General features: G+C 46.9%; 1 protein-coding gene across 1 annotated transcript in view; it reads right to left on the reverse strand.

Annotated features, from left to right (window-relative positions):
* The window catches only part of LOC147662590 (purine nucleoside phosphorylase-like), a 65,544-nt gene extending 48,261 nt beyond the window's left edge, over positions 1–17,283 (reverse strand). Inside the window, exon 1 of the mRNA XM_086951058.1 lies at positions 16,764–17,283. Coding sequence (XP_086807184.1) covers positions 16,764–16,795 — 32 coding nt within the window. The 5' untranslated portion in view covers positions 16,796–17,283. The remainder of the gene's footprint in view (positions 1–16,763) is intronic.
* Positions 17,284–24,983: the final 7,700 nt, after the last annotated feature.

Raw genomic sequence — 24,983 nt, forward strand, 5'->3', positions numbered from 1 at the left:
GCGGCATGTTTGTTTTTCATTGCAGCGCCGCCATCCGCAGTCTTTGTGCCATCTGACCCGACCCTTACAGTGTTGTGGGGAGGGTCATGGTGGAGGGTATTGCGAATGAATAGCCCCTGACAACTATCCAACACTGCCAGCTCTTTCCTGTATACCCGAGCATATTGTATAATCCTATTAAAACTGAATTTTTTTTAGTTCAATCCTGAGCAGCGCATGTGCTGCTCTTCCAAGCACGCTGTATTCAGGTATGGACTTGCTAAGATAAGCTTGCAGTTTTGTCCTATCGCTGAAGGTTGGTAGGTTGGGGAAGAAGTGTCTGGGGCGTCCTTTAAACAAGCATTTGCAATGCAAAGGTCTCACTTTTGCGAAAGTTTAAGCTATTAGCATTGTAAATCACAATGCCTTTTATTTATGTTTTAAAAGCAAAAACATAAATAAAAAGCATTGCCATTTACTATGCCAATAGCTCTAACTTTAATAATGCGAGACCTATTGCATTGCAAATGCTTGTTCTCTCTACCTGCAGGTGTTGCCTGCTCTCTGAACCCCACCAATCTGCTCCCTTAATTCAAAGGCTCGGAATTCATTTGAAGCACGTTTCCCTACATCTAAATACGCACCAGGGTGGAGAACCGTGTATAATACCCCCTGCAGGCACTTTCAAAAGGACTCTTTCAATACAAGCTAAGCTGTGCCTGTCCCATTAGATCAATCACTCTCAGAGAGTTCACTGAGCAGGAAATTCCGGTTTATGGCGCGGTTCTTACAGACTTTGCCAGCCATCCACACCCGTGAAAATGTAGTCGTTTTTCAGACACTTCCCGCCTCCCCTTACATGTAAACCTGTAAATTACTTTAGGGCTCTAACCAGGTATGTCCATTAGTGGGTGGTTGATCCTTCTTGGCCATACAGTGGTGTCTCGTATTTTTCACTTCCTCTGTCTGGACATTGCATTATGTATCACTTGAGCTGTGTTCTTTTGTGACTGGCTTGTGCCCCCGCCTCATGCATGGGTGAAGCCCTCAGATTAGTTGTCTCCATATTTGAATCAGACGTGATACAACCGTGTGTCTGGTCTCATCTCTGTCCTGGTGCAGTGTGAGCACATTAAGCTGTAACCACTATTGGACCTACGGACATTTTTGGGGGGCCTTTTGAACTGAATGGTTTTGAGAAAAGCAAGGCCAGGGAATACGGAGGTAACCCACAGGGCTCAAGCTTGCTTAGGGGCCACACAGGGGAGTTGCCTTGGCTGCCCAGGTCCCAGCTGCTGTGATGTTGGGGTCATGATTGCATGCTTCTCTTGTCTGCTTTGTTTTAAGGCCGGCCTATGAAGGCTTAGTTTGAAAAACAGAAACATCTTCTGCTGGTGGCCAAGTGCCAAGTCTTGGAGCTTGTTCTTCTGTTGGACTGGGCAGACTTCCAGAATATTTTGGTGTTTCTAGCTAAAAGAAAAGTTTTGATTTATCCTCCTGACACGAGCTTCTTAAAGGGGTCTTCCTGTGAATGATGTCAAAATATGCCTCAAAACTCACGTAGACCTCATCAAACAAAAAAACATTCTGGGATGCGTACTGTTAGTGATTATTAGCGATGCACGACTCTTTATCCACACTATGCTGCATGCGTAAAAGATATGCTAGGGGATCACACGCAGTTATCCCACAACATTTCCAACCTCAGAGCTCCTTTTTCAGTGTACTGACCTATTTGTTATTTGCTTGTTTGTAAATGACGTCAAAGCTCTTTATAAAATATACATGTGGGAACCCTCGTGGCACCACCAGTGGATAGTGCACGATTCTAGTGCTCGGACTGGAGGTCAACCATGTCCATCAGTCAGCTAATGGTCATATGGATTCCTGTGGGTTACCATTCAAGAGTCATTAATCCGTGTTGGAGTTTGTGGAAACTCTCAAAAAAAGATGCTAATTTTTAAGAGTCAATTGAAGTCTAGGTAGTTTGGACTGTTTTGTTTAGATGTGGACTCATAGCACCAAGCTTCCGGCTCAGTTCTCTCAAAGTTCTACTCCATGGTAGTTTTGGTTGAATTTAGCTTGGGGGATCAGATTTACAATCACATAACTAAGGTAGATCACTTGGCATGCACATGCTTATGCAACACATGAACCTGATCCTTTGCTCCACTGGGTGCCAGTGACCTTGTAACTGAACAAAGCACTATGATCCGGTCAAAGCAGGCGACGTCATAGTGCTTTTTGTGTTAGGAGGGGCAGGACAATAAACTCAACATGGGGGGGAGGGGGCAAAGAGACTCAGCGTTAGCTCAACATCCTGTGATTCTGAGCTTTTCAGTGACTTTCAGCCATGCTGAACAGCAGATGTGCTGCTAGACAATATGGATTAATGACATTCACATTGACAAGGCCAATAGCTCGGGCATCACTACCTATTGGCTTTGCCAATGCTTGTTTAAGACTTGATGGCATGGCGCCCTTTTCTCTTGATGCACTTCCAAATCTTATTGTAACATGTAAAAGACATTGGTATAGGAAATTTCATTTAGGGAAGAAAAGGGCCCTGCAACACAGAGCCATCATCCCTCATTGTTCAAGTAAATAAGAACTGTATTCTCCTGGGCTGACAGCAGTCCTCGGGTCCCAACTTCGATTTGCAGCTTCATAGTTGTTTGGGGGATGTGCACAAGATCAAGATCACACATGGCTTGTTGCAAGCCTGAGCGTCTGCACAGAAGGAGGTAGCAACATGCATGAGGTCAGATGTGCTCCCAGTTAGAATGCCGCGCTGGCACTTCAGGCTTTGGCAGTCCTACTGTGTATCCTTATTTAACCCAGTCCTCCCGTTGGCAGTCCTACTGTGTGTCCTTATTTAATCCATCTCTTGTGCTTTCTGTTGCCATTATCGGTCATGGGGCTGAATCACAAGTCAGAAATGATGCATGGCTGGCTTTCCTTACTGTCGCTGTTCTGGAAATGTGTGAGCTCAGACGGAGCTGGGACAGAAAGAGGAAGAGCGTTGTCCCAGAGAGTCCATAGTGATCAGAGGGCGCTAGTGCCTGGCGCAATATGCTCAGCTCACTGAGGGCAAACGATCTGGCTTATCTCCTCAAAAGACAGGACCCTCAACGGACACAGAGGCCTAGAACATTGTTCTACTCACTGAGTGAGTTCAGGAGCCTTGCAGAGCGAGCTGCTCACTGAAGTTACAGGTGCAGAGGGCTCTAGTCACTGAGGGCCCATAGGAGTATGCTTAAATAGGGCACACAAGCTTGACTCAATGTCCTGATGACTTTGTGATGTGCTCTTTGAGGGCTCAAGAGGCTGTCTCTGTATTTTGCTTATAAAGTTTACATAAATGTAGGGCGGTGTTCTGTTCACTGAGGGCAAAGGAACCAGGAGAATGAACTGTGCAAATGGAGTAAATGTAGGACCCCAGAAAACCCTGACACCTAGAACACACTCAGTCTCTCAACCAATACAAATCCAAGTATTTTAAAAAATTGCATCACTATGTCCTCATCCCCGATGCCTCTCATTTAATATATTTCATGTGCACCTTCAGCCTCCTTAAAACTCACAAACTACACAATAATCCTCTGCTCTTTCTACCAGTTACTTGTCTTTCTTACCTCACTATCCATTCATTCCCATCTGACTGGTACCAACTGCAATGTATTTCCATGCACTCCACAGCCGGTCAGGCACTGCACTGTTGGACTTATAGGCTCCAATTCTTGTGGTAAAGGGACTATATTGACTTAAAGTATTAATTCCATTTTTTTATTGTGCTCTTTAATTTGTTATTTACAATCTTGTTTACGTACAATAATGGTAATCAGTTCAAATTCAGTTTTTCGCTTGAATGAGGGCATCTGAGGAGCGCGCTGTCATAAATTTGGGAGCATGTACATTTTTATGGCGTTGTACTTTAAACCAGTAATATATGTACATATGAAAACGAATATTACTGGAATCTAGTGCAGTAACCATGAAGACGGCCATCTGCATCTCTTGGCCAGAAACAGCTGTTCTCAATTGTTTTTAATGTGGCCCAAGATCTTACAAAGGACTACCCTTCCGATATTTTGACCCTCTACACACTCATCAGGAATTAACCATCCACCATCTTGACCCCGTTGCTCATCCTCCACGGAATGCACGATGTACTTATATCCATGCATGACCCATGCTCAGCGAGTTCAAAGCCAGCCTTGGGAGCTATCTTATATGATCAGAAGGTAATAAATAACCAAGGATTCATCTACTACGCCAATTGTAAATTATTCTATTGTAAAAGTAAACTGTTATCTGGCGTTACCTCTTCGGTAAATGCCTCAAGCATCCACTTTGTTTTCTTTCTCTTCCCTCATCAACATACCATGCTAACTATCACCCTTCTCTATGAACAGTGTTTCTATGAGAAATATCCTGCTGCTTGTGTCAAATAAATAACTATTCACCAGATTCCCCTTATGATTACTCTCTCATTCTTTCCTCTCCATGTAAAGCGAGGTAGCTAAAGATGTAGGAAGCATGCTCTCCTTCCTGTTGTGGCTTGTCAAGGGGTTGCAATGCGCGTTGTTGGAAGGGGGCTTAACTTGTCCTTTTTTAGGTCTCGCCTGTCGATGCGCATGCGCATCGAGCAAGGCGAGAGTATTGCGAGTTATCCACTCTTTATCTGCACTGCAAGGAATCGTGGCGATTCCTTGCAGTGCCCGTGACTTTTAAGGTCAATGCGCATGCGCATTAAGCTTATGCGCATGCGCATTGACCTTAAAAGTCACGGGCGCGTGCATGTCCGTCTCCTAACAACACACACACACCCTCTCCCCCGCTCCGCCCCCTCCCCGCCATGTCTGCCCCCTTCCCGCCGTCTCGCATTTCTCCTCCCCCCTCCCCTCTCATCGACTTGTTCTTCTTTACTTTCTATGCTTTCGTTTCCATCACAACGGTGCTTCTCTTCTCCTCCCCTCGTCTATGTTTACCCGCTCCGCCCCCTCCCGCCGTGTCGCATTTCTCCTCCCCCTCCCCTCTCTTCCTTCCGTCTTCCTGCCGTGTCGCACCTCTCCCCTCTCCGCCCCCTCCCCTGCCCGCCGTGTTACGGTGAAAGGCTTGTTTTTAACCCCGTGGTTCTGTTGACCTCTTTCCTTTTACATGTTTCTTTCCCCGTCTTGATTTCCGTCCCACGTTTGTCCCGCTTATGCCTCTTTTATGTCTATCCTCCGGCCTGTCTCTGTTCCCCTGGCATATCTGTGTGTCCCTCTGTATGCACCCACTCTATATACCCTAACACGTTTTTGCCCCCCCCCCCCCGCCACCATCACCAGCCTACCTTGAAGGAACTCCCTGTTGCTGTCTCACACAGGTATGCGTCTCTCTCTCATGTCCTTCTCCCCCGCCCCTCTGCGCTGCTCTCTCCCCCTTGTGCTTCTCCCCGCGCCGCTGGGCATGCTTTCAGGTTTCGATCCACCGCTGCACAAGCCCTTCAGAGACTTGAATGCAGCCTTAAAGCAACTTAACTCACTCCAGTGCGTCTCGTTTAGATGGCTTGCCGTCTCGCCCAGCTGGTAACTCCCCGGAACGGGCTACCAGTTTTTACATTTGGACATGCTTTCTTTTATATGTGTTCTCTAGGTACAGTTATACCAACAACCTAGGACAGTCTTCAGCCTACACCAGTGACTTCTTTCAGAACAGGTTGCCGAACATTAATTAGCACAAGATAAATGTTGATGATTAGTGTTTTTCTTCAGTGTGCTGAGGACGTTTTCACTTTGCCCCATCTATGATTTGGCTCAGGGGGCACTGCACTGACCTGCGGGCATAGTCCGCCCATTTCTGAAGCTATCCAGCGTGACCGTGCTCCACCATACCTGTCATACATTAACCACCTTAACCCCCCTCTCCGGCCCTTTCTCCTTTCCTTTCTTTCTTGTCTTGTGCACAGGTGCGTGCAGTCGAACCCATTGATCCAGAGGCAGCTCTTCCCCAACCGGCAATTTATATGCTCTGATGTTTTGTTTTTTTTGTTTCTGTGGTCACCCACCCCTATCTTCAGTTGCTTTGTAAAGGTGGCCCAGCGGGCTACTTGTACAATGAGCTGTGAGCAGGAGGTTGGAGTAGTCTGGGTGCATTTACTGACTGCCTTCTTTTCAGTCTCTTTATTTCCATAATCTGGAAAACACCACACAGCCATCAGCTGAATGTTTCCACACCCAGTAGCCCACTGAGCGGCACCAAAATGTTGCCTAATCCAATGCCTAGATTGTCAACATATTTTAAAAGGTATTTTAAGCTCGAATATTTCTACTGCCAGTTTTTGCATGATGAAGCCATTATTTTTTGACCACTGAAATAAAGTTTTCATTGGCCCTATTTCTCTTCTCCTTGATGACACCGTTTGTGTAAATAGCACTGTCACTGTTCAGCAGAGCAGTTCACTCATGAAAAGAGTTGTTTTGAGTTACATTATGCAAATACAAGTTCGGGGCCCCACACAAAATCCATATAATATAATTAGTCACATAGTGGAAGTCTTCACTTCCGGGATTCAAGTGTACAAGCTGCTTATCTACCCGAAGAGTTCGCCAGAACTTGCCCTTGCAGCCGCCTTTGCAAAGTTACTCAAGATCATTAGCGTTGCTTGGCACACTTTTGTTGTGGTTCAAGGTACTACATTTTTACTGTGATAAGTTCCTCAATCTTTCCTTAGAAGTGCCTCCCCAGTCGCAACAGTCTAAGAAAGCGTAGGCGGAAGTAGGATTGCTCCCCTGGCATTGGGAAATCCCCATGGGACTTTTAGATTGTTTTGGGGCACAACATAAGCCAGTAGCAACCATTCTAATTCCAAAGCCAAGACTGTTGTTTAATCGTTTGTAGTCATAACTCCATTAATAAACCGCTTTAGCTACTATGACTATTGGCCACTTCTTTTGTGGTTGTGTTTTCGTTTTGTTTATTTATTTTTTATTTTTTTATTTATTGCCATGTCTTTTTTCAAATTTTGGCACCAAAGCTTATTTGCATTGGACACCCTTTCGATGCCGCATATCACGTAGAACTGTGTTCAGCATTATGCTTCTCTTTTCATGAAGAACCAGCTGTGCCCACTATCCTCCGGGTAAGCAGCTACTTTCCTGTCCCACATCAATATACCTTATGCCTACTCTGTCCTCATGCTTCTGTGGCTGCTAACTTTTGAATGTTGCATTCTAATTTTTTTTTTTATATTTCTCCATAGATAAATCCTCCCACTGGCCACACTTGTAGCCTTTTATTCATCATATACTCTTTTATTTAATTACGCTGTCTGCCTTCCAATGATTTGGGCCAGTGTCCTGGCTATCTAACCCATGTACAGTAGCCCTTGGGGCCTTCTTTGTAATGCTTGCCATTTTCCGAAACCTCACCCTCACTCACCCTCAACCCCTCACCCTCAACCCCTCACTCTCACTCATCCTCACTCACCCTCAACCCCTCACCCTCACTCACCCTCAACCCCTCACTCACCCTCACTCACCCTCAACCCCTCACTCACCCTCACTCACCCTCAACCCCTCACTCACCCTCACTCACCCTCACCCTCACTCACCCTCAACCCCTCACCCTCACACAGTGCAATAGGTCTCGGAGCATTTGAGTTGGAGCTTTTAGAAATGTTTATGGCTTTTTTTTTTGAAATTCTTTAGCATTGGCTACAGGAAACAAAAATGCTAAAGATTTACAAAAAAACCCCATAAACAATTCCTCAACCCCTCACTCACCCTCACTCTCACTCATCCTCACTCACCCTCAACCCCTCACCCTCACTCACCCTCAACCCCTCACTCTCAACCCCTCACTCACCCTCACTCACCCTCACCCTCAACCCCTCAGCCTCACCCTCACTCACCCTCAACCCCTCACCCTCACTCACCCTCAACCTCATGCTAAAGATTTACAAAAAAACCCATAAACAATTCTAAAAGCACTAACTCTAATGCTGCGAGACCTATTGCATTTCTAATGCTTGTTATGTAGACAGTTCTCTGTGTGCCCTTTTTTAGTATGTGACGCTTGGAATCGAAATAGAAGTAGCAACATGGGGGTAAGCACAAAGTCAGTTTTGAGTAAAAACGTATACAATTGGATATATAATGCATAGTTGTTGCCATCTTTTCTCTTATTTTCTAAGGGGGTGAACCATCCCAAACCCCTTTGTGGGCATCAGGCTCACTCCTTGACAGGGTTTATACACACACTATGCCTCTCTCAGTTCCTGCACTGAATCACAGAATCCCCCTGAGTAGGATTCGGAGGAGGAATGACCACCAAAGGCCGACTCCTGTCATCGGCTGCATTTCGGGGAATGGATGAAAGGTGTCATGAAACCTTTGTGAGGAATCTGATTTTCCAGAAGTTGATGATGTCCTAGACAAAAGTAAAATTTCACTTTCACAAAGCCATAAACCACCCAAAATAATCACAAAATTTAAATAAGGACATTTCCTCGTGGGAATCATGAACTTCTAGATGCATATCACACAGAAAACTAACCCTCTTAGCTTCCTGCAGGAATCTGTAGCTTTCTTGGCGTGGAGGATGCATATCCACACATCTCCTACAGATCCTGACTCTGAAGGAAGATTGGAGATCTCTGAGATTCTTCTTCCCCCTTTTACACTTATATTCGGGCAAAAAAACAGAGTATTTACAAACATTCTAGCTTTTCTGGTTGGCGGTTTCCATTAGCAGTGTATTTCTTAAGGCATCACGATAATTGGTCCATCCATGTATTTTTCCTAGCCCGGCCACCGGTCGGCTGGATGTCATCTTTCAGACACTGAGCATCCTGAACCTCCTCATCAAGTTCCAAAAGTCCTGCTTGAACCTTCAGGATTTGTCGTTTTTGGGAGCTCGATCCCAGGCCAAGTTGAGGAGAGTGTGTTGGCCCTTTACAAGGATAGAGAATGCCATGGGCAAGAGTAAATCTCTGAACACTTGCAGGACAAGGGGATGGAAATGTTGTGACTGCCCACAAACTCACAAGTTTGTAGGCTATCACAAACTCCCAGTGCTTGGAACACCCACATCCCACCTCTCGGGTGGGGTATTGTGTAATTTTGGGGTAATATTACTCTGGAGTGAAAGGATTCACTTCTTTAGAGTCACCGTGTGAGAAGCGCTATATTAATGCCATTGCGGCTATCTGATTATCTCAGCCTGACGGACTGCTCCCCCTCCCATCACGACGTCTCGCAGGCCACGGAGAAGGCCCAACTCCAGCATGTTGCACGGCTGCCGAAACTGCCCAGAAAGTTAGAGTGACCAGATCTTGAGAACCAAAAACCGGGATATTTTAGGAAAAAAGAAGAAGGACTACCATTTTTCATCAACAGAATGGTGCAGATTTACAGCTTTCATCAATTTAAGGTCACAGAAAAGGCATTAAGAAAATAAAATGTAATTTCTACAACCAACATCATACATATTAATTAAACTGATTACTTATAACAGCTGCTCACTAGCACAGCCTTATAGCACCGAAAAAAAGTGCCTCTCAATGCTTTCAGTCGACCCCCTCTATAAACCGGGACATGAGCCAAAATTACCGAAATCTGCGGGGACAGCCGATGAAAAACCGCGACTATCCAAGTCTGGTCACCCTACGAAAGTACAAAATGCGCTTTTATTCGCGTTCTGTTTGTGCACCTTATTCGCTTTAGCTGTGCACGTCTGACGTCATCGCCACCCCAAGAAACCCGCACTCTACTTTGTTCAAGAAGGATGGGGGTTTAACAAGAGGGAGGGGTGCGGGATAAAGGGCGCAGTGGAGGCGGAAAGGCGGGGGTGGGTGAGGGGAATACATGAGGCAGAGCAGAGTGTAGGGAGGAAAGCGGGAGGAGGGAAAGGGTGACTGTGTTCACAGTTTTCACTTCCCCATTAGGACATGGCCTGCAGGGTCCCAGCCGTCTGGTTTCACCGCGGTTGCGCTCTGCTGCGTTCCAGATGCGGTGTGTCTGAATGACTCAATTCAGAGGAGGATTTAGCGAACACACCTCCTAAGACGGACCAATCATTACTGACGATCTCAGACACACCCCCCTCCACCCACTTCCAGCGCTGTAGGCCTAGCTGAGAAACAGTCCCTGCATGTGACTCAGTCACGCAGCTTTCCGATTACATGTTATCTTGAAAACTTGGAAACAGAAGAATATATAAGGGAAATGACATGCGATAGACCTAGTTAATGCCCCTGCTGCAAAAAAACTGTGTGCGATGTGTAGGGTACACAGTCCAGTTACCAATCAGCAAGACAGCTAAGGGGGTCGTCTTCCCGATGCAATTACAGTGAGAATGCACACAGGGCAGGTTTAGCCCCTGCAGAGGTGGGTTGTGACCACTACTAGACCCCGTGTTCCTATCACAGTCAGACCGTTCGCGTTGTTGAATTGCCTGCGGATGATTTTCTATACAATAAGACAAGCAGATCACATGTTCCTGGAGCTGTAGGATAACTCGGCGGGGCTTAGGGGAAGTGGGGCTTGTGATGGGCAAGAGGCTTTATGGGTCTGCTGCACAGATGTACTTGTAACCAAACGGCCGTCAGTTGAGTTCCGATCCCAGTGAGATACCGCTAGGGCTCGGCTTCCTTCTGTGTGCACCCTGCACATGCAGATCTGAATCTCTGCAGGGCCAACGTGGCTAGTCACCATTCTTAGGTCGATAAAGTACACATGCTAGCAATGAAAGTCGTTTCTGCATCTGCTTCGCAGTGTGTGGGTATTTACTATTCTATCGATTCATCTGCTAAAATCACTAAAAATAGAAAAACGTGCATTTCAATGTTCAGCACGATGGGTCTCCTTGTGCAAAAAAATAACTATAATATATGCAAATTTGCCATATATATATATATATATATATATATATATATATATATATATATATATATATATATATATATATATATATATATATATATATATATATATATATATATATATATATATATCTCCTGGTATATCGTCGTGTTTTTCACAAAAAAACAGTACCGGGGCCCAAATAGTGCTCAATGCTGTATTTTATTAGGCACACGAACAAACAAAGGGCTAAGAGGAAGTTCAAACACACGCACTCGATCTGTGCACATTTCCTACTCCTCCCTACGGTGTGATGAGCAGATCACTCCCAGTCAACGAGGAGACTGTACTGGTGCTTGGCTGTACTTGTAGACAACTGCAATCTGCTTATTTGATACAGTTGGATCCAACATTGAAATCAAGATTAAAGATATTAACATGCATTACATTGTATTTATATAGTGCTTCATCCCGCCGGACGAGGTACTACAGCGCTTTGCAGGATGGTGGCACTCTACTCTTTGGATTGTGCTTGGTTGGAAATGGGTTGGGTAGTAGTGCAGCCTATATGCAGAGTCTTTCGGTCTTCTGTGTGATGGCCAGAGTTGTCATCGATCTTATCATGTGTGTATGACTAATCGACAGATCTACCCACTACTGCATTTTAAAAATCACAACGCTAGGCTGAACTTAGCACCATCCCAGACACAGGGAAGAATACCGCAGTCAAAGTGTGAATTTGTCACCGACCGCGGGCAGATGAAGCATAAATCTAACAGCAGAACAAATGCAACATACACTCTCTCTAGGACTGTCCTCTAATCTTGCACTTGCCCAATACACTGACTTGTGCACCTCACTACAACACTACTAATTTATCAAACCCACATGTTACAAGTGAAGGATGATCATAGAGAAAGCAAGTGACCCAATACACCAACCACATCATGGCTCGACACAAACTGCATGTGAACAGCTCCTACTACAAAGCATACCAGCATTATTATTATTATTATTATTACATTTGTACAGCGCGCAGCTACCCGAAGGATGCCTGCCATAGCCCTGGAAGTTATCATTGCGGCATGCATTTCGTCCTATAAACATTCGATCGATACAATCTGCTATTTGTTGTCTGGTAAAACTCAAAGACACAATTACATTTTACAATAGAGCAGTGCCTTTAGCGCCAATGCTGCACACGCCTTTCCATGTTATCCTAAATGTTAGGCTCTAGCACCGGGATGACCGCTGCAGTGGACAAGCTGCGGACCGGGTGAGGCAGACGGGAGAGCCTGGAGGAAAGTCCCACAAGGCCTGCGCGGAGCATGGTTGGACCACTGGATTAGGAGTTTGCGCTTTGTGTGAAAGGCTGCATTCTGTTCGAAGAATAAACACAAACGGGAGGGTTGGGCCTGTAAGGGCAGAGTCAGCACAGTGAAGGTTGTGGGATGAATATGAAAACAACAAGGGGTTGGGTGGGGGCATGAATATGAAAGGAATACAGAGAGCGCTGTTGGGGCGTGAAGGGAACATGGAGAACGTGGGAGGAGAGGAGGCGATGGGGACAAGCACACATGCACTGGCAGAGACATTGCTCGGGCCACTTAGGTGGAAAAAACAGGACTGTCCCGGCAAACCTAAACTTGTGCTTAATGTCTCAAATGACCGATTGTAATTTTTTGTTAAAGGCAAACCAATAAATTAAAAAGAAACACTTCCACGTTAGAAACAATTGTTGAGAGGCTACAGCAATTGTGACATCACAGCATGTACTCCCACAGTTGGCCAACCTATTGTAGGTGAGTGGAGTCGTTCTATCCTATGGCTGTGGGGGGACGAACCTTAACTTTCCCTCACCTCCAATCCATATCAGTGCCAGGGCGCGGGTATTTTACACTTGGTACCCTTCAAGACTGGGAATTGACTTGAGTCACTGGATCGACTATAAACTAGCACAGGCATTTTAACAAAGTCAAGTGTTCGGTCAGCTCTGCTGGTGTGTGAGTTTATTCTAAAGCCTCGCTGTGATATGGGGCATGTTACAAATTGCTGGGGTAACATGAGAAGTATGACTCCTTCCAGACGTGACTGACAAACACAGGTGGGTAGTTCTGCTTGAATTTATCCAGGTACCCACTTCCTGCACACCAAAAACAGGCGGCGCCGTGCGGTCACATCTCACATGACGCGTCAGGGACAAGAAACACTCACCTAGCATCAGTACTTCCCCGACTGCTCTTGCTGGTTTTCTCTGCGCTCTCTTGGGGAGGCGCTGAAAAAATTGCCTTCCTCCCTTCAGTAGCAGTGGCAGTAAGAACCGCCTCAAGCAGTCACTAGTCCCTTCCCATTTTTTTTTTCATTTTAATGGCCACTTATTTCGCCGGTGGTAAAGTATTCTGCTGCGCGAATGTACATTTCAGCCGCGGCCGCCATCTTGACTGGCAAAATCTAATTATAAAGTGATTAGCCGGGCCGCCGTGGCGCGCTGACCCGGCACCTAGCGCTGTGTTTACTAAAGATGATGCATTTCACGAGGACGAGTGCTGAAATGCTCGACTGAGAATATTTTCTTCAAGGAAACTGATCCTCGTCAGCTCAGACAGTTCTAGTCTAAGCGAAGGAGATACACTTAACCCCTTAACTGTTGCAAATTTTAGTTATCATAAGAGAGAGCGCGAGGGCGGATGAACAGTCATGACGGCGACCGCGATTGTCCCTGCTTTGAAAGTGAAAGCGGGCATGGTGCGCTGAACACAAATTAAAAAACAAGTAGTCCCTAGAGGAATAGATAACAGGCAGCAGCGGAAATAAACTGTAGTTGGTCCGTGCTGCTTCCTGCAAAACGGAAGCAGAACGGAAGTGGTGTTTCAAACCCCCAGCCAATCAATGAGCTACATAAAAATAGCAATGCCAGGTTTAACCAATGGCAAGCTAAATAACAAATATAAACTCAATGGGTGGCGTTTCACCCCTTATACTGACTACTTGATGCCTCGTAGAGGCAGCGCATGCGTTGCCTATGCGAGACCTAAAAAGCATTGTCCTTTACAAGACCAATAGCTCCAACTGTTGCAAATGCGAGACCTCTATGGCACCCGTTGCTCTAGCTTTTAACATCGGAAGCTAAAGTTTGAGTGCCCCCCGATTGTACCAAAATTAATTCAATAGAAAACATGACTACGGCTAAGAAGAGATTGAAATGAATGTTCTGGTTGCTAAGAATGAACAGGGAGCCACCCATGCATCCGTTCTTTTAACTGATTTTGTATTTCTGCACATGTAGCCCTTCATTGCAAATGGGAAAATACTACAAGTACCAGAATGCACCTGTACACAGCTGGGCAAGTTAGTTTACTAACATAGAACCAACACACTGTTGTCAAAGTTTATCACATTGAGTAAAATTGCAGAGTAATGTGTTGGAATTATTTGGGGGAACACACGGGGGTTCCACATTTGTTATTACTGTGTCCTGCACACATGAATTACCTCATCTGATCAAGTGATTGTTTCAATGTGACTGTTGTATTACCTTTGGCCACACTGCTGCAAAATGCTGGTACCTTAAAGGCCTGGACTGGGTGCGAGTTTCACATAAGACATGTGTGTCCCTTGGTAAACAGGCATCGGATAAGAAAAGTACGCTTAGCAGGACGAATAAGCATAACTATATGACAATAAAAAAGTTACTTTTCTTACAATGCTTAAACATCTCCATATGCATGTGTTAACTGTGAAAAACGTTGAAGCAGCTGTCTGGGATGAGAAAACACTTGTGTACACAGTGTGTGCACAAAAGACCTCCATAAAAAAGGACAATGTGACGATTGTGCGTTTACTTTGGGCATATTGTTGTCCTACAGTGTTGTATGTGAACGACATTTGTAATGGGACACATTTGTTTGTTTCAATACAAAAGGCCCTTGTGTTTCTCTTCTTTGCACCATCGAGACTCCTACGCCGACCACACTATGTAGAGGGGCAGCAGTATAGCCTGGTTCTAAGTTTTGTTTCTGTCATTTTTGTGTTCATGACTGGATTGCCTACATGACAGCGGGTGAAACGGCACCTGATGTAGGGTTGCCTGCCAGATATTTCCCCTCCAAAGTAGCTGCGTCCAAAATGGAAGGAGCCACGTAGCACATTTGAATAGAACATGTTCGACGTCCACCATAGCAGATAGAAATTTCACGTCAGACATAGGTATTGGGAATGTAGCCCCAAAGTGAGGGAACACAGCAGAGACCCAAAAAAACGACTACCTAACGTGATATGGTCAGCAACATTATGCATTCATTTGAATTAAAGTCTACCACCATTTCCAAGTTTATGCAATGCATGGTAGCAGAGCAGTCATTCAAGATTGAGCATGTGCTCCACCGCCATGTCTGCCAGCGATACCACCAGGCCTTGGGGTCACTGGTGGTTTGTCTGTCAACATACAATAAATAGGGTGGTTGTTTCATCAGAGCTGAAGATGGGGAACCCATGTTTTTTGGCAAATCCTCTGGTTCTGCTCTGATTTTGTGATTTAGAATAAATGTACTTCAGATATCGGCTTCTCCATTCCATGTAGAATATATTGAAACTCCACCAGAGCTTTGCTGTTCCCCAGTACACGTTTTTCCTTTCACTTCGTACATTGATATAATTCTAAAAACAGGACTACAAGTACCAGAATGCAAAGCCAAAATCTGGATAGATCAATGACTTATGCATGAAACTAAGAAACCTTAGAGTTCTGGGTTCAGTTGGTGCCTGTCATCTAGCTGAAATACCCATTACTACAATGTATTGCAAGGGACCTTGCACGTTCCAAGTGAAATGCAAACATTCACTATTGGGTATTGCTGGGAATGTGTTTGATCACGGGCATTTGTCATTGTCATCAATGTGTGAATGCCTAGACTGCAGCAGATGCGTTTGAGAGGCATGCAGGTCTCCGGAATTACATCATTATTGTGCTGTATTGTGGACTAGATCCTGGGTATCAGGGAGCCATAGATGTAAAACTATAACACAAAATGTCTGCCCGTATTCCCAGAATTTATAGGTTTGCTGTTGGCCTCTCAAATCCTAGCTTCAGGCTGCTACCGGAGTAAACAAACACATGCTAATTGAGAACGTAAATTGTGATACACTGTTTGCCAGCAATGTTGCTGAACGCCTTATCCCCCGGGATTCTGCAATTATTACTGTACTCTTTCCAAGTGCTAGTACTAACACATGGACCAGTATCTAATGTGAGTGTGCACGCGGTGGGGCACCAGACTTACACCCTCTGTGGGGACTCGGGCTTCTTTTCCATCCCCAGGCTTCGACCCAAAGCAAAAGAGAAAGGTCAGATTAGGGAGAATGAAGGGAAAATGGAAGACCGGAAAAGAGCGACAGAAGAAGAAATCAGGTCCAAAACAAAACCTACAAGAGTGTGGGAAGGAGACAGGAAGTGTCGGGTGGATGACGTCGTGGTCTCAAGAGTAGGCAGCAGTGTGCTCCTACGAAAAACTTTGGGCGCTTGCACTTATTTGATTTTACAAGTTAAAAAAAATAAAAAATATATATATACAGAGAGAGAGAGAGAGAGAGAGAGAGAGAAGAAGAAGAGAGACAGGCAGAGAGAGATGGAGAGACAGAGAGGGAGAGAGAGAGAGAAAGAGAGAGGGAGAGAGAGAGAGAAAGAGAGAGGGAGAGAGAGAGAGAGAGGCAGAGAGAGAGACAGAGAGAGATAATTAAAGAGAGACAGACAGACAGACAGGCAGAGAGAGAAAGAGAGAGAGAGAGAGAGGGGGAGGGAGGGAGAGAGAAAAAGAGACAGGCAGAGAAGGAGAGACATTCAAAAACCAAAAGCAAATGAAAGTGGCTAGTAGTGGGTACATTTGAGCAGGAGATTCTGAAAGGCTCGCGAGGACGTGAGGCCTCCGGGGAGTCTGGTACCTGCCGTCCTTTGCAGGGGCCTGGGTCGTCATCTTCCGGTCTCCCTGCGGCGCCTGCGGTGGGCTCTGTGCTGAGGACGCCTGCCTTCGGGTCTCACCCTTGCGTGGGATGGATGCGTCGTTGGCGGTGCTCTGGGATGAAGAGCTGGATTCGGTCTTCAGTGACTCGCTGCCGCTCGAGGGGACGGCTGTGTCTGCGGTGCTCCTGAGTCTTCTGTGCCCGGCCCACCCGCGACACCCGATATAAGGAGGCGTGGGAGAGAGGCTTGCATCACCTGCGGAGTCTGTGCACCGCCCGCCTCTCTGAACGCCCGCCTTGAACTCACTCCAACCAGAAATACCTGCTCAAGAAGATGCTTCACTTCTGTTACCGGAGGGGCCGTGTTAACCTATAAGGGGAGAGCCGACGGTGGCATGAGATCCAGGGAGTGCCAGGATGGCAGCGAGTGAGTCAATGGCTACGTTCTCAAACCGACAGGGCCAGACTGCAAGCAAACCTACTCCTGGCAAGAACTAGCAAAGCAGCCCTCACCGCACCAGGCATCTCGGCAGTTCTTGAAGCAGAGGCGGCTTTTGGTGTGGGCGACCTTGGCCCAAGCCCAGGGTGCCTCGGTCCAGAGAGGAGCATTGAGCGTGCTTGGCAAACGGCTTGTAATTTTAGCTCGCTTTTAAGAACAATCTGATTTATAATCAGCTCGGGTGCCCCTTCCAGTCACCCACTCCTCTTCTGCCTGCTGCCTGGGATGATGTTCCGATTGTGCACAGTGTCAGACCCTTGTGCCCCTGCCAGGCCTTGGGTGTGGTGCTTGGGGCAGAAATGGCAGGGATAGCGGCAGTGGTGGCTGCTCGCATTAGGAAGTGGTGAAGCAGCGAGGGAAAGACAAAAAAAGCACAGAAGGTATAATTAAAACATATAAAATTGTACTTACCTGCAGCTCCCGCGACCACCGCCTTGCTCTTATCTCCCGAACCTCGAATCCGTCAGTCCATGGCTGGCAGGCGGGCAACTAGAGCCAAATTTCGGGGGGGGGGGGGGTCATGGGCTAAACAATATTTCGGAGGGAGCTTATTCAAACAACCATAGACAGAGTGGCTGTAAGAAGGGGTGAAAACATAACAAAAGCCTAATTTACAAGTAAATGGTCTTAATGGTAATGGTCTTTTAAAGACCTGTTAAGTACTCGGGTGCGGCTGCAATTCGATCGTCGCCAGCCCGCAAACCTGTGTCAGCCCGGGCTGACACACACGACGGGGCGGGGGGGGGGGGGGGGGGGGGGGGGTTGGGTGGGGGGGGGGGGGTCTGAAGCCCCGTGAGCCCAATGGGTGTTGCGCGCCTGATGGCTGGTGCATACTGTGCAGACTCCCAGATGCCAATTCCAACGCTTCTCTCTGCTGGGAATATTATTGCCCAGATGAAAGAAGCGTCAGGATTGGTCTGATTGGCCTGGCTTGGTGCTCAGAGAGTGCCTGGGACTGTTCTCCTCCCAGCTGTGTAACACAGCCAGGGTTGGAGAAAGGCTAAGTGCGCATGTCGGTTTGGATGGCCATCCAAACCGACATGCGCACTTGGCGGTGCTCATTACTTCCCCCTAAATCTGAGGATGGCCCCGCCCAACCAGGCGAGCTCTGGCTCAGTAAAAAATAAAATGATAATACAATTATTTTTATCATTTTACTTTTCACGTTTGCCTCTGCAGACTTTTAGCAGAGGGGCGATGCTCCTCCATCATAACGGAAGAGCTGCCCCTGGGTAGCGGAAGTGACATCATTACCCCTTTGACCTTAATGATGTCACAGGAAATGACATCCTATGATCCTAGACTCTGCATCGTCCCAAGAAGTGGTTACATAACCATAATCCTGTTGACATCACAATAATTAACATTGCTGAAGTTACAGAATTGCATAATTAACATTATATATTCTGCTAGGGGAGAACAAAGGGTGGGTGTTTCTCTTCCTGGAGAATTATTTTTAAAATGGGCTTTACTAGTGCATTTTAATGCACAATTTTCACATAAATTTGCTAAACAGCCATAGCCTTAAAAAAACACTAAATAGTCCAGGTATGAGTTCATCCAACATCCACTATCACATGTACGCTGACCACACTCAACTATATCTGGAAGTCTCCTCCCCTGAAGCCATCAGATCCCTTAACTTAACTCTACAGAAAAACCAAAGCTGTCTGGCAGGCAACCACCTCAAGCTAAACACACTCAATACTGAATTCCTATTAATTGCTCCGCCCAACCAGTCACCCATCATTGAGGAATGGTTGAAACAACAAACCTCTGTCAAGAGGTGTGGCACCAGAGCGACTGACTCCGGACACTGGGGATCACGGTTCGATCCCTGGGTCCGGCAGCAGGGATCTGCCCAGCACCATGTGACTCTGGGCATTAGCTCGCTTAATCTTCCCAACAGCCCCCAGCGCCGGGATGCCTCTGGGTAGCTGTGCGCTTTACAAATACTGGATTTACATTTGCATTTAACTGCTTGCCCCAAGTTATTAATTCAACACAATCACTGGGAATAATTCTCAACAAGATCCTTAACATGCGGAAGTACATAAGTGCTGTCAGCAAAGGATCGACCCTTCAAATGAACATCTTAAGGAAACTAAAACCCTTCCTCCCCCCAATTACTTCAAATCTGCAGTGCAATCCCTAGTGATTTCTAGGTTAGACTATGGTAGGTCAACCCTCTATGGCTTGTCCAGATCCAAAATAGCTCTTCTAAGGGCCTCCCTTAACTCTGCAGCGAGACTCATGACGGGATCAAAATGAAACAACCACATCACCCCGACTTAAAATCCCTCAATTCGCTACCTTATGAAGCAAGAATTCAGTTAAAAATCGTCTGCATGACCCATAAAGCCCTACACTTTAATACTCAGAGATACCTCACTCAGAAGCTGGAAGTTTCTGGCAGCTGCAGATCCTCCAGAAGCTCCAGCACCTTACAGCTGAAACCACAGGGATTCTGAAAAAAACCTACAACCAAACTTTCTCTGAGATCGCTCCAAAAATGTGGAACTCACCGGGCCCTGAAACCAGACTGAATCCCTCAAACTGTTTATTTCAAGAAAGAAGTTAAAGTACTACTCATGAACAAATTTATGGCCTAGATCCGAGGATCTCCTCTCCCCGTACCTCTCTTGACTCGTCAATTACTCAAATGACTACTGCTCGCTGTTATGGTTTTGGTTATTGTTTTTCTTATTGCTATTGTTTTAGTACTCTCATATCCAGTTAACCACTCCTGTATCTGGGGAGCCTTATTGTTGTCTATGTCTCTGCTCTCTGGACATGATGTAGAGCGCACTGATACCCACAAGGGACATGTTTGCACTATATAAAACTTTAAAAATAAATAAATAAATAACTGCTTTCATAGTGTGCCAAACTACTGAAATTCAGTAGTCCTATTAGTTCACCGTTTATATTTTTAAAATGGCCCAAGGGGTTCCCCCTTATGTCACAAATTACCTCCATTGCTAGGACCAGCATTTTGCCATGGTGGCACCTTTTGCTTAAACATTGCTCACAATGAGCTAGTGTCAGAATTTTCCTAATACTGCTTCTCTTGCACTATGGAGGTCCCTTATGTCAAAGGTTATGTCTAAAATGTCAAGGGCCACATTTTGTCAAGGAAGGCCCCATGACCTTGTCACAGGTGTGTTCCCATATACCAAGAATTTATGCCTGTATGCTATCACAAGCAATTTGCCACAGGTGGCAACTATGGCAAAAATTTCCTCCAGAGGCAAGTGCTAGCATTTTTTCATGGGTGCTCCATGTCAAAATGCACCTACAGCCAACAAGCACCCCTGCGTCAACAGCAGATCTGCAAGAATAACAATACAGGCTTGCTTACATTTAGTTATTGACACTCATTCTATCATTAGCAGTGACTTGCACTCATTCATTTTCACCTACTCTTGTGCACTCATCCTCACTCTGAATCGCTCATTCGCACTCTCTCACTCACTCTTACACTTACTCACTCTTTTTGTCACACACACACATCCATGATCCCATATACAAACAATCATGCTCACACATAAACACTCTTTCTCACTCAAACTCACTGTCACCCACATACACAACATACATTAAAACCATTTTATTTTTCGTATCTAAGATGCCACTGAAGGTCCAGATCTTGCTGCTCCACTTTTTTTACGCTACTAGTGAATGGTAACCTATTATTCACTTATAATGGAATAAAAATGAGTGGAAAACAAGTTTAGAGTCTGACTCTGATGATGCGGGACATCCCTGTGTTCTTTGCACTGATTATGCCACCTCTGAGGCCAGGAGTCGCAAGTGCAGTGCCAAGGGCAGCAAGAGGCAAGCTAGAGGTCTCAACTGCGACCCCTGGAGACCCCTAAATGTCATGCATGGTAAAAGGTGAGTGTTAGAACTGGCTATTTCTGGTAGGCTAAGGCTGACGCCAAAGCCAGGCAGAAACCACCATTCTAGTCAGGGCAAGGAAGTCACACGCCAAGATAACCTCTGCTCACCCCCTTGGTAGCTTGGCACAAGCAGTAAGGCTAAACTCGGAGGCAATGTGTAAAGCATTTGCGCCAGCGCACAACAGCAACAACATACTAGGCACACCACAAGAGAGACTCCACACAGGGTTATTATAAAAATAACTTTTGTATTGTAAAAACACATCAGATAAAATCACACATATACATTGTGCCAACTGGCACAGGCAATATTCACAGGGATTATGTACACAAGACAGGGCCACAAGGGCCACTGTCATATTCAGATATAGCACTTCTAGATAAAATGTAGAATATAAAATCACTTCTAGAATGAAATAGTAAAACATAAAATGGTAATCACAAAGATAACAACCAGTAACCACTGGTAACAGGAACCAGGACCTTACTAGGACCACCTGTACTAAGAAAGAAGAACCACCTAAGTATCACACAGCATTAGGGGTCTAAGAAAGAATACATTACTCATGATGCAATAAACCTACATTCAGAGGAGTAGAAAAGACAACCACCTAAGTATCACTCAGCATTTAGGGGTCTAGGAAAAGGACACATTACCCATGATGCAATAACCTACATTCAGAGGAGTAAGAATAGAGCACATGATGCAATAAACTACATTCAGGGGTGCAGCGCAAGAAGACACATGATGACTAAACATTCAGAGGTGCAGCGCATGGAAAGGAAGACACATGATGCGGTAACACATTCAGAGGTGTTAAGAATAGGGCACATGATGCAATAAAATACATTCAGGGGTGCTGCGCAAGAAGACACATGATGACTAAACATTCAGAGGTGCAGCGCATGAAAAGAAAGACACATAATGCATCAAACATTCAGAGGTGTCAAGAGTAAAGCAATAGCGCAAAAATCACATGAGGCCTAAGAACCTTCAGAGGTGCAGGAATAACACATGATGCAAAAGATCACATTCAGAGGTGCAATAACCATACCATTGCGCAGACTCCCATAAGCCACCACCTGTGGCAGTCCCTAGGCCAAGGGCCTTGTTGGGGCTCAGACGCCCTGTGTCCAATGTCAGGGCGCGCTGCCATGCAGCGCCAGTCACAGAGTACAAAAAGCCTAAACGTGGCAGTTGCCCACAAAGTGCTGGGCAACTGTGTACATCACGGAAAGGCCTAAACGTGGCAGGTGCCCACAAAGTGCTGGGCACCTGGAGAACAAAAGAACTGCGCCAGGGCCCTCACTGGCCCTTAGAAGCAAACTGCGCCCAGGCTGGAGCCACACAGGCTCTGGAACACATACACTGTGCACGTTGGAGCCACACAGGCTCTGGCCAACACTGGTCAAACGTTGGAGCCACACAGGCTCTTAAAAACACATATGGCCCCTCTGAGCCACACAGGCTCTCTCAAAGCGTTGGGGCGACCCACTGCCAAACGGGGCCGCCCTGACTCTCCATTCACTTCATAGAATGCCCCCAGCGCCTCTCAGGGCACGAGATACACACATAAATGGGGCGGGGAGCCTCTCCGGGCTCCGTGCACGTTGGGGCGACCCACTGCCAACCGGGGCCGCCCATGAAGCCTTCATGGCTTCCTGCTGGCACTCTTCGTAACGTTGGGGCGGCCCACTGCCATCTGGGGCCGCCCTTGAAGCCTTCGTGGCTTCTCCCTCGAGCGCGAGCTCGCGCTACTGCGGGGGAGGGGCGGACACCGACATCGCGTCCCGGCGCCCCTCCCCTGCTCTGCCCCACTCCAGCCCAGACTCACCGGGGCTCTCGTTGCTGCCGGTCTTCCTCCTGCAGCAGGGCTCCCTCGCATCACGGGAGCCCTGCGATCCGGCCGCCATGCTGCCTCCTCTCTCCCCCGGGCAGCTTCTCTCCTCTCGGGCTGCGGGGGCGGGACTTCCGGCCGGCCGCGCTGCGATTGGCCGGCCGGCCAAGCACTTCCGGGTCACCGCGGGCAGCGCGGCGGCCCGTTTTCAGTCAGGCAGGCTGGCAGGCAATAAAGATATCGGCGTGGGCAGCCGAAATTAAATAAAAGTCAAGGATAAGCGAGGTGGGCACTCGCCAAGGCGGGCAAAGCGCTCCTCAGCGCCATAATCAAAATAAAGCGCTCTAAAGCGCTATGGGGCCATAAAGCGCTCCCAAAGCGCTAGACACAAAGTACCAAGGTCCTTCCAGGAGTGCAGCTCCACCATGCTGCACAAAGGTCCCAGAGAGTCTCAGGGGCAAAGCAAAGTCCCCCCCATCAGCCCAGCAAGGCAGAGGGGTCCCCCAGGAGTCCAGGAAAGTCCATCAGGTGCCCAGGGGCTGGGCAGAGCCAGGGATTCCCCTGAGCTCAAGCAGCAGCAGCCCCTGGCAGATTCAAGTTGAAAACAAGAACATTTTGGAAGGGGATACAACCCCTTTTTATACAGTGCAAAACCTTTGAAGTTCTTTGAAGTCCTTTGAAGCAGGCAGTGTGAGAACCAGCTGGACTGGTTTAGAGGGAAGTCCCCTTCAGTATCAGGGACAGAGGTGTCAGTCGCCCAGCGGGAGGTGGAGCCAGCTTTGTAGTTACACAGGAACAGCCCTTCACTATCAGGTGCCATCTCCTCCCACTTCCCTGGCAGTAGATGCTGCCTTTCATCCATGGGCTGACTCAGACAACCTCCTGGGCTCTCCAGCCCCTGTCATCCTCAAACCAGACAGTCAATCCACAAGCAGGCCCATGCACTCTGGGCCAGGCTCACCAGCCAATCACACGCTAGCACCAACTTGCACAAATATGCCAACTTCCAAAAGTAGGACTTCTAGACTAGACACAGCCATGTCGCATACATCATTTTGCGGCATTCATTCTCACGAGTTCTCTCATACCAAACTCGCCCCTGCACTCCCCACGCATCAGGAACTACCATGGGCATACAGATTCCCCATTCATTCCTATGGGAGGGCAGGTCACTCACCATTCATTCACAGAGAGCTCAAGCACTTTACACTGTACCACAGTGAAAAAGTGCGCAGAGGCCTAAAATCACCAACACCAGGTTCCATAAATAGGCTAGGAAAACGCAAAAAGTCTAGGGGTGAACCTGCCTAATGGGCCGGGTCCAACACAACCCCCTTCCAGCCAAAACGCAGGGTAGACCAATCACACCACTGATGGGCTTCACTGCTTTGGGCGACAAAACCACGGACACGGCCTCGCACAGCAGGGACACCGTCCAGTTTTTCGCCACTCTGAACCTACATGGTTTCCTCTAAATAATAACTCTCTGACTCAACTAGGGTACCCCACTGGTACACACTAGTCATCCACAGCCAAGACCAGGCCATAGGCCATCCAAATCACAGGTCCTAACTAATCCACAGAGTGGGGGGTAGTAACCCCTGGCATACAATAGCCATTCTCCACTCTCTCTCTCAGTGTAGCTACAACTACCACTGATCCAACAACCTAGGGACCATACCCTCAGGCTGACCAGAGGTCACGGGCAAGAATGCCCCACCCTACCTCTACTTCTGGGTTTCCGCACCCTCACAGAAAAGCACTTCACCAGAACACAATTCTCCTACCAGATCAGGACCTCACTCCATCACTGGTTTACCACCTGGAAACTATTCCACTTCTGAGGTACAAAGCACACAGCACAGTCCCTCTTCAAGCAGGTGGGGGGACACAGCACACAGCAAAGCCCCCTTTCCTCTACCTTAGTGAAAACAACAAACTGCAGGTGAGCCCCAGAACACAC

The sequence above is a fragment of the Lissotriton vulgaris genome, unplaced genomic scaffold, assembly GCF_964263255.1.
Source record: "Lissotriton vulgaris unplaced genomic scaffold, aLisVul1.2 SCAFFOLD_2230, whole genome shotgun sequence".
In the NCBI taxonomy this organism is placed as follows: domain Eukaryota; kingdom Metazoa; phylum Chordata; class Amphibia; order Caudata; family Salamandridae; genus Lissotriton; species Lissotriton vulgaris.